Genomic DNA, 11,505 nt, shown 5'->3' with positions numbered 1-11,505 from the left:
TTTATTTCTAGTACCAAATTACTGTATAAACTTCTGTATTTAATATTAAATTTTCGTTATTTGGTAACAGGCATGAATCTGTATCACACGCTAGACAGACATTGACATTTTTTGTTTTACTTTAATAGTTTTAATAGTTTTTTATTTTTTATTGTATGACCCGTGGTTTGAGAATATCTATGAGAAATGAGATTACTAGGGCTTTGCATCCTAATTAACCCGAACCCGTAACACCTCTTAAAAACCCTTAAAAAATCAAACACCCGAAACCCATATAACCCGAATGATTTTTTTTTTTTAAACACCCGAATAAAATATTGGTTTTAACCCAAAACTCGAATAATTTTTTATTATACAATCTTTATGTGACATATCATTTTGTATGTATTTTTTGTGATTATTTCAATTTTGACATTAGTTGTTTAATAGTAAAATTATTATTCACAGGAGAAATAAAATTATCCCTAGCAGATAGATCGTATTATTATAATTTAATAGGTGATAGGTCTTCTACGAATCACCGAGTCGTTATTTATTGCAATACTGTAAATCTGAAATAGAATTGATGTCTCGCGTACGATTACCTAAATTATTGTTCGCGTTATTCGTATTTGTTCAGTGTGTAGCGTGTAGTACACGCCTATGGTGTGAATTGTCAATTTTCGTTGGTGTAATAATTTCATCGTAACATTCATAAGTACAAATTATTATTATTTTTGTATTACGCTATGTTTTAGCTAGTGTGTTTTTAGTGTGTGCACGCGTCACAAACCATAAGGGGAAATTTGGTGAAATTTGTGGGAAGCTGAAGATTATTTGCTTATTACACCTATGGATACCAATTAATTGACTGCTTTTTTTTTTTGATTAAACTAATTTTATACAAAAAATGTGTTTAGTATTAAATCAAATTACATTTACTGCTATTTTACATATTCCATTGTACCATAAAAAATTAATATCATCGACATGATATAAATATTTAAGATTTTATAATGACATGTTTAAAAAATTAATGACATAGAATTTCCTAATTTCAATTAGGTATTGTTCGAGTTTCTCTGTTTTGAGAAATATTCCTTATCTCATTATATACACATCGAATAAGCTTGGTGCATATCTATAACTCATTGAAGACGCTGCCAAGTTAAAAAATATTTATTAAATAGCATCAAAGCAATTCTCTTTCCAGGGGTTAATCGAATATAAAAATAATAGTGTCAGAAACTACTATCCATTTGTAAAACGTATCGTACATATATTTTTATATCGGTACACATTTCCACTTAAATATTCGTCTGCCGTGATAATTAGACCAGACGAAGGTTACGACGCCACACATTATCTGTAGCTACCCGTACCTGTCACGGGTGTCTGGACTGTTTAATGTGAGTTACGTGATTGGATAGGTATCTAAAGACGCCTGAATGGTCAACGATTCATGTAGGAATGTTTTCATCATAATCATTAGAGAAAGTAATATGGTGCATTTAGGAATACAAAAAAAATTCATATTGAACAGCCTACTTTAATAGATTTACCACTTTATACCTACATACAAACAGACCCATACTTATAGTAAAGTTATATACATTATGTAATTTTTCAATAAAATTGTAGTTCTGTAACTTGCTGGATATTGTTCGTCGTAACTTATTTTAAACAAAACCAGACATTAATTTATTCCATCTATTGTATTATTTCTACGTCCTGCAAATAATTAGTACTAATTTCGATTTTCTTATTTTCATTGCATTCCAAAAGTAATTAGTAAAATTGAGATTTTATTTTAAAATGTCAAACGGAAAAAAAATAATATTACAAACTTATAAAATTGTCTTATCAACGTAATTTTATGTTCGTAAGTAATTGTGTGTGTGTGTGTTTGATGTCCGTGTAGTTACTTATGTTTTGTGTATGGAAAGAGTATTATTTAATACGTTTTTTTTTTTTTTACACGATTCTGTGTTAAAAAAATTATTGTTCAATTATGGAAGTATGATGCATATTTTAATTTTTAAAATATTTTACAACTTAATTTATAGACATTAAATAAGATGGTGCAGTTGTTTTGTAAATATTTCTTGTAGTCAAAATATTTTTTCATTGTTAGCCTAATTCATAAAAAGCCTAATTCAATATTCACAACCACGCGTAATTTGATTTCATTATAAAATGATCCACATTAAATAAATTTGAAATATGTATCTCACATAAAATCAATTTTTTAAATACGGATTCAGGGGGAATTGCCCCTTCGCCCCTCCTAAAATACGCCCATGATTCCTATCTGAAAATGGTCTGTGTAGAAGTTTACATCAGATTTTAATGATAGGTAAAAAGGGATAGGTAGGAGTATAAGTCTAGGAGGTTACACTATGTTCTAAATTCAGGTAAAAAGGTCATTCATATAGGAGTTTATCCCATTTATTGACGGAATTATCAATCTTTTCGAAAAACAAAAAATGTAAAAATAAATTTAACTTACGAAGTGATATAAGTATTAAATGAGTTTGCAATTATTATGATATATTTATTAATATATTGTTTATTTATTTTTTTATACCTAACTGTATATTACCATTCAATTTAATTATTTTAAATTTCGTCTCTCCTAATCCAGAGTCCAATTTCCTCTATTGATTATTAGATGAAGTGCTCATTGATGGCTAATTATTATCACAATATTTTCTAATACCTACTTATTATTGCATATTTTGAAGCAATCAATTACAATATGGTAGCTATACAATATTTTAGTATATTTATATAAATCGTTTCTAACTTACCAAAATTTTTTTTTTAAACCTAAATAGCCTGTATAATATAAATTCAATAATAATAAACCGTATGATTTAAAAATCCTTAAATTCCTCGTCGTACAAATTTGTTTCACTGGTGGACTGCAGGAACGTTTTATCGCTTCTTTGATTCTTGAAGTTTCCAATGTCCTGGGCGTCAAATATCGTCGGCACGAACGGCGGTGTGATCTGTTTGTTGAATAACGCGCACCAGTCCGTCGCATGAAACCACCTGTGCTTTTTTATGTCCTGGAAGCCATTCACTAGGTTCCCGTACCGTCTGGTGACGTCCACTCTGAGCATGTTTCGCAGTAGGTTTATTAGATTACCTGAAAAGCCCAGCGGACAGTTGTACTGTGCGTTCAAGATGTTCTTGTACATCGTACTAGGGTCGACGTTCAGGAACGGCGAATGGCCGGCTATCAATTCGTACAGCGTAACTCCCATAGACCAAAAGTCCACCGATTTCCCGTGCCCTGCGCATTTGCATGCATGATGTTAGGTACATATCTTGAAGAATTAATTACTAATTGAATTAATATTACAAATTATTAATATTAATACTATAAAGCTTATAGATTTATAAAAAAAAAAATATATAAAAATCACGACGTTCCTTATATACATTATCGAGAATATGTTTTTTTCGCGCACGTTACAAAGAACATTCTGTCGGATGTAAAGATTTTTAATTTCAATACGGCGGCCAGCTTTTTTCATGCACAATTTGACATCCGAAACAAAACGACGTTATGGTTAACACGTTTTAAGCCATTATATATGAATATTTGTGAAATAATTGAAAATAGCACTATGGTTTACATTGAACAAATATTACGAGAAGAAAAAAGATAAGTTTTATCAACATCTTATGGTTGCAAAATAATATTTTTAAATAACTATTACATTATTTTACCGCATTACATTAGAACGGTTTTACTTGTTTCTGGCAACAATATAATAGAGTAATATAATACAAATATATTCTGAAATAAAAACCAAATAAAATGTATTTCGTTGTAACTAGAATCATTCAAATTGTATTCATATCTAAGAATTATCTTTCTATAATTCTATCGTATATTTTCACCGATAAAGCATATGCTAAAAATCGAGCCCTACTTATTACTTATGAGAATGACTAGTTATCATAAAACAAAACACCATAATGTTTCTCACTGTATTAATAATAGATACCTACTTAAAATATTAACAATGAATACTATTTGTACATCTACAATATATAGATAATCTTAATATAATAATAATAAGAAAATCTAAGGTTGATATACAAATACAAATACCAATTCAACCAGGTGCATGTTAAATTCATTTTAAATACAATACTTAACGACATTTAAATTTCGTAATACTTGTAACTAGGCTTCTCCAAATATATCTATATTTCAATATGATATCCATAACGATATTTTTTTTTATTATTTTATTTATTAAACGGGCGAGCCCAATTTCAATGAAAATATGGAATATATAAATATATACATAAATACATTTTGTTGTTGTTATTATTGTACAATATTATGTTAAGTGATTAAATTACTAAATTATTAAGATAAAATTTAAAAGAAGCAACTGAATTACAAATAAAAACATTGATATTAAATTTATTACTTGCTGCATGAATCTAATACAGGGGCATTCTTACTATATACAGTACGTTGGAATGGCACATAAAAAGTATCAGTCTATCTAGTTGTATGGCCAGGAACTAAAAAAGATAAATTTGACAATAGATCTGGTCAGTAAATATAACCATTTAAAAGTTTATATAAAAATAAATATCATGTTTTACCCTTCTGACTTGAAGAGTATCAATGTTTAAATATAATAATAATGGTTCATATGATGTGTGAGGCAACCGTTGAATATTAATTTTAAATATATCTTACGATTTATCGGTAATCAAATATACTTTTCACTTTTGTATATTATAATAAAAAAATATAATATTATCAATGCATGAGTTTTTATTTCTTTCAAGATACGATCAAAAATAACGTATAATAATGGAAAAATAATTTGACCAATGATACAAAGAAGTATTTTCTAGCGTTAGTATTAAAGTCAGTTATCGTTTTTGATGGTGACGGTTTAGTTAATAACTTCAATTTTGTTCTTTTAAATCATTCTAATAGTTATTGTGTTTTATTATTAATATATTAATTTCGTTTAATTCATAAACATTGTAACGGTTTTTTTTATATTAATGAGTAATCATTAATAATGGCTAATTATAAACGTATACCCTTAGCTGCTGTCCATAGTGATGTAAGGGTAGCAATAAATAAGAATATAGATATCGATATTTAAATTTTTTTTCGTTATCACGATTAAGTATCGCAAAAAATCAAACGATATCGATATTCAAAAAAAATATCGTTGGAGAAACCTACTTGTACGTAATATTTGTACATTTTTTATTACATAGACATACCTTGTCTGTGTAATATCTCCGGGGCCATGTACTCTAAAGTACCGCAAAATGAATACGTATGACGCGTGATGTGTTTACAAAGCCCAAAATCTGTGAGTTGAACATGCCCTTGAATATCGATCATTATGTTATGGGGCTTAATATCGCGATGACACAAATCCAATTTGTGCAGATACTCGACGGCCAGAATAATTTCGGACAAATAAAATCGTGCTTTGTCCTCATCCATTTTCCCGTATCGCTTTATGTACATGTCAAGGTTACCACCACTTACAAATGGCATTACTAAATATATGAAATCCCGATCCTGATAAAAATATTCCAGATGAACGACAAAAGGGAAATCGATGGACTCTAAAATCCGTTTCTCGTTCATTATCCGTTTCATCTGGAAATATATTATATCGATTTATTTGTATTGGTAGATATATTATAGATAAAATTTCTATCAATAAATACTAGTGAAATCAATTGGAAGGTAGTCATACTTACAGAGGACAAAGGGTCATAAAATATTTGTAAATATTAATTTGACTTTGATATAACTTACATATAATATACCAATGGTGGTTTTAGTAGTATTTTTTTGGTGAGGTGACTTATGTATAACCCCCCCTCTTCATAAAAAAATGTACGATTTAATAATCTATTTACTTTTTAGTTTTTGATACATCTACAATGATTTTGTATTTTTTGAGAACATCGTATAATATGCATATAAAATAAATCTCTATAATTATCTTATAGAGATAACCTTATATTATCTTATATAATGAAACACTGATTTATCATGATTAAGAAATGCCAACACTAACCCGAATAAATGGCATAATGTAAAACCCGTGTATTCAAAACCGATTGAAAAAATAAACAACCGTGTTAACCATGATTGCACTTATTACCCCAAAAAAAAAAAAAAAAAATAGTCGAACTGCACTTGCTCAAGAAAAGAAGTGAAAACTTTAGATGGGTTTCCACTATGATCTTTTACGTGTACGTGTATAAAAATGGTTTTAACCGTATTTTTGGATATAGCTAAACATTTTTAGTGACTTGTACACGAAAAATGTTGATTCCACTATACACGTCTTCAAAAAGAAGACGCCTTTATTAATACGTTATAAATATTATGAATATTATATCGATGAATGCTACGCCACAATTTCAAATTTTTAATGCAAAATACTGGCATAAGACTTTCAATAATACGGTACCAGAAAAAAATAAAAGATATTGAAAAATATATTAACTTATATGCTCAAAAGCGTATTAACAGATTATAGTTTTTGAATTCATATAGTTATTACTATATTACTATATACAGTTAAATGATTGAAAAAAGTTAAAAAAAAAATTATAATGATGATGATAATAATATTTGATTTAATTAATTATATTATGTACGAGTATTAACCATTTGATCAATTTTAATTTAAATTTAATGTTTTATTAATTAAAAGTGTTAAGGTTAGATTAGAAATATTTTTATATGGTGGTTAACTATTTTTAAATTTTCTAATTTTCAGTGCAATTTTCTTAATTTTTTCTTTCATAAGAACCTTCTGACAATAACACACAACAAAAAAAAGAATTAGCGAAATCGGTCCAGCCGTTCACGTGTGATGATGGCGTAATCAACGGAAATAGTAATTAATTAATTTTAAGATTTTAAAAATGTTATAAATATATATAATATTTTAACACAATGGTGAGCATTAAAAAAATAATTTTCAACCATGCCAATTTTTCGCGCCGACCATAATTGACACGAGCTAAATGTGCGCCGATCCATTTTCCACTTTTTTGTATTTTGTGAATTTGATTGTCAATTAAAAATGTTACTATGATATTGAAACCGAATCACATATGATTATAATCTTTTTTTCTTTATTTTGTTCGTCGGCCGTTTTTGAGTGCCACTTATCTGCTGTCGATCTTCGTTAGTTGTTTGTATGAGGTCATCGACACATTATTATTTTTCATATATTTGTTTTTGTACTCGCTATTGTGGCAATATTATTATTATTATTATTATTATATTTATTTGTTCATGTGGCCAACAATTTATTATAGTTTACTATTTTTCTTGCCAGTGAGGCATTAAATTTAAATATTGTATAACTAGAAAGGGAAATGAGTGTTTTATAAATGTTTAATCCCTTCAAATGCATGATACTTTTGTTGAAATACCTTTTTTAAGCTCGAGTGCGGTTCGACCATTACATTTTTTCAACCCAAATGCAATTCGACCGTACCCAAATTAACCGAAATTTGAATGAAATATTTGGGTTAACCCAAAACCTGAATTGTTAAATCATATTTGAATAAGTAGTAAACGAAAACTTCTAGTAGAAAAATGACTGATTAATGGTAAGAATTAATGTCACGTAAAAAATTAGTTTAAGAACCAACTTTCTAAATAATAATATCTTTTAGGTAAGAATTAAAATTAAAAACTCACTAGATTATATTTGACAATTTTCTTCTTTTTGAATACTTTAGCAACATATATTCTACCAGTTTTCTTGTGTTCTGTTAACACAAGAGATCTAAAAGTATTTTCGTTTAAAACGATAGATATCTTAAAATCTGATGCTGAAATTTGTGATGATTTATCCTTCGTATCGAAATTGTCTAGAAAATCAGCACTTTTTGCCTTTTGACAATTATCGAAGCATAACGGATCATTGTTGATCTTGAAATCTTCGAAGTCATCAACAGATATATTTTGTTTGAACTTCTTATCATTCATTTTTTAGATTATTAAAATTAAACACTGACAATTGCATTGAAAATAATTGAGAAAATTAATTATGTTTTTTGGTTGCCTTGTAATTTAACCATAGTTAAGGCTGTTATATTTTAATACATATGTTAATAGCCATAAAATAATTTAAAAAACTACAGTGTTGTGGTGCGTGACGGGACTAAAGAATGTGCATCACAAAAATTACAACACTTATTATTCTCGGAATTACTTTTTATTGTGAAGACATAACGGTAAGGTAAAACATCGCCGTTAATTAATAAATAATAATATCAAGGGGAACTAAAACACTATTAAAGTGTACAAAAAATGATATTGGATGTGGATGTGATGAATGGATCACACGTCGGTCCCACACATACTCACCGACAATGCCGTAACTAGAGGTTGGCGACATGGGCGCTGTAAAGTTAGGGGCGCATTTGAGTTAAATTAAAATTGGTTTTTTTATATAACATTTTTTTTTCTCATATATTATTTTAAGTTTTATTAAAATTAAGCGTAAATGTGTGATACACAAACATTACATATTCGATTGCACCTTGATGATGTTTATTTATTAGTGTTTACTACTTTTACACTTATATTATACACTGATAAACGGCTATAATAATGATTACCACCAACGAATGGTTTTTCCGATTATTTAACTAATATGATGGCATATATCCTACTTTATAATATAATATCTATAGAAAATTAAGACTTACATAATATTAACAATATATATATATATATATATATATATATTATAACTCATTAACTATAAAGACTCAATTATTTAAAAAAATATAGCGTTATTTTGATTAACATGTAGAAATGTTATATTATTACATTTATATTAAAATTATATCTATAAAATAAAACAAAAATAAGTGCAAAAATAAAATTCACCAAGGGCGCCAATATCGAATCCAATGCCGCGGCGAAAATGTTGTGACGCTTCTACGCGTAGATGGCATTAGAACCACAACTCTTTTGATTTATAAAATGTAATTACACTTTGTTATTAGTTTTTACAAGTTTTTAGATCTTTGTAAGCTTCTATCTTTATTAAATACTTGTACTAATACTACTTACTAGATTTTGATAGATACGTAATAAATAGTAATTAAATCGAAATCAAATAACTCACCGTTGTTATTATTATTTTTATCGTCCGTCTCGGAAAATAAAATGAATTAAATAAATCGTCCAAACTATTATAAAATGAGTCATATGTAAATAGTTACATATTTTTAAATTTTGAATTATGAGTGTCACAAAAACTAAAACCTTGAGTTTATTAAATTGAAAATGACTGAATTATAGTAGTGAATCTACAACAATGTTCGATAAAAAAAAAAATCTTATGAAGTTAAAAATTCACGGTAGATTATTGTTATTTCCATACTCATATAAAACGCATATTTATTATTTATTATTGAATCTATCAGATTTTAATTGCTGCCCGGCTCATAAATCTCATAAAATAAATGTTCTATATAATTATTTACGGTTTGTTATTAATGTAACTTCACGTGGGTTGACAATCGCGGTGCAACTCGTTTGCGCACAATTTAAATTTTTTACCTGGATATCGATGACTCGTTTGCGCACAACGAAATCAGTCGTTTACCTGTAAACGGACGACTCGTTTGCGCACAACATAATCACTAAGTAACATGTATTTTATATTTTTAAATTTGGACTTACCTAAAGTAATTGAATTATCGGTACAAATTATCAGCACAAATTACCAGCATATCAATATCAATATATAATGATTTAAAATAATCGTCGTGTATTAGGAAAGCGTAATATTTTGTTCAACTTTATACTATTCACGTATTTAAAAACAATTTTTATGTTCCTGTGGCGTTTTGTTTTTTAAGTAACAAACATACTGATACTTACATCAATATGTGGAAAACATTACAAAATATATGTATTCAAATTACTGGTAATATAATAAATTTAAGCAATTTTCATGTCGACTTTGAAAAATCTGCGCATAATGCAGTATTGCAAATTTTCCCTTACTGCAAAATCACGTGTTGTAACTTTCATTTAGGGCAAATTTGGTTTAGACATATTCAACAACATAAATTATTATCGAGCGAGTACTTAAACAACGACTCAGAAGTTGGCGAATGGATGAAATGTTTTTTTGGATTAAGTTATTTACCTCCTGACGAAGTTTCTGATGGATTTTGTGATCTTATGTCGATAGCACCAAGTACTACGTCTAGTAATATTTCTATATTTTCCGATTATATTTTAGAAAATTACATTGCATCGGACAGCAATTTTCCTCCAACATTATGGACTTATAAACCTACTAATAATCCTAAGACTACTAATGGTGCAGAGAGTTATCACAAACAATATAACAGTCAGTTTTACTCTGCTCATCCGCACATACATCAAGTAATCGACGTCATTATTGAAATTCAAAGTGACACTGATTTAAAAATTAATTCAATAAACAATAAAATCATAAATTTCAAAGGAAAAGAGATAATTAATAAGGAGATACAATTGGAAAACATTTGGAATGAATATAAAAATAATATTATTAATCGTTTAACTTATATAAAGAAAATCGGACTTAAATGCCATCATTCTAAATTAGTATAATTTTATAACTAATAGACTACTATTATTACTTATTAAACCTACAATGCATGTTTTTTAAAATATTTTAATTTTTGTAATATTAAATTAATAATTGACAGTATTGTTTACGCGTATAATCATTGACGTTATTATTACTTTTATCTGTATTATATTGTTGTATATATATCTTATTCTCGCCAATATCTGGTCGCTCGATGTTAAATTATATAATAAATACTTAGAAATGCAAAATAGTTAAATCTTAATTTATATATTATTTTTTTTATATACAATATGCATATATATTATTATTTTATACAGTCTATTAATTAATTAAAATTAAGCAAAAGAAAGGAAATATGCTCAAATGAGTTGTACCTTTATTATTTAAACCTAAAATATGTGTGCGCAAACGAGTTGTGATTTTGTGCGCAATCGTGTCATAAAAAAGGTAAATGTGCGCAAACGAGTCGCACCCGACAATTGTACACTAATTTTGCTGAACCCATCGAAACTTATTATAAATCTTAAGATTTATATATAAGTTTGAACTCAATTATAAAACACAAAACACAACTAACATATTAATACAGTACGTACACGAGACTATGAATGTGATATCATGACTTGACATATGTATTGGATGATTAGTTTAATCAGTGATATTATTACATATATTTATCATATACGTGGTTGTAATTGTGAATCACTACGGGTCGTTCAGCTAATTTTGACAAAGTATGACCAATACTAACAATAATTCAATAATTATAATTAATATTTTATTCGGTTAAGTCACAGAGACAATGTTTACATGCCACCTCGATCAATACCAATGTTTTCGAGTGGGTAACGTATTTTATAGTATTAAACACACCTGTACG

General features: G+C 27.7%; 2 protein-coding genes across 2 annotated transcripts; one reads left to right on the top strand and one right to left on the bottom strand.

The window, feature by feature from the left end:
* Positions 1-2,855: 2,855 nt before the first annotated feature.
* On the bottom strand, positions 2,856-9,768 carry LOC112681030 (cAMP-dependent protein kinase catalytic subunit beta-like). Its single transcript, XM_025551296.1, has 4 exons — positions 9,763-9,768; positions 7,718-7,996; positions 5,257-5,644; positions 2,856-3,277 (listed from the first exon to the last, which is right to left on the bottom strand). Exons 1-4 carry the CDS (start codon positions 9,766-9,768, stop codon positions 2,856-2,858), a joined length of 1,095 nt encoding a protein of 364 aa, XP_025407081.1.
* Positions 9,769-9,853: 85 nt separating this feature from the next.
* On the top strand, positions 9,854-10,642 carry LOC112681029. Its single transcript, XM_025551295.1, has one exon. It carries the CDS (start codon positions 9,926-9,928, stop codon positions 10,640-10,642), a length of 717 nt encoding a protein of 238 aa, XP_025407080.1. The 5' UTR covers positions 9,854-9,925.
* Positions 10,643-11,505: the final 863 nt, after the last annotated feature.

Source organism: Sipha flava, unplaced genomic scaffold (assembly GCF_003268045.1).
Source record: "Sipha flava isolate LNK unplaced genomic scaffold, YSA_version1 18428_pilon_pilon, whole genome shotgun sequence".
Taxonomy (NCBI): domain Eukaryota; kingdom Metazoa; phylum Arthropoda; class Insecta; order Hemiptera; family Aphididae; genus Sipha; species Sipha flava.
The sequence above is the reverse complement of the archived record's forward strand: the minus strand, read 5'-3'. Positions and strand labels throughout refer to the sequence as shown.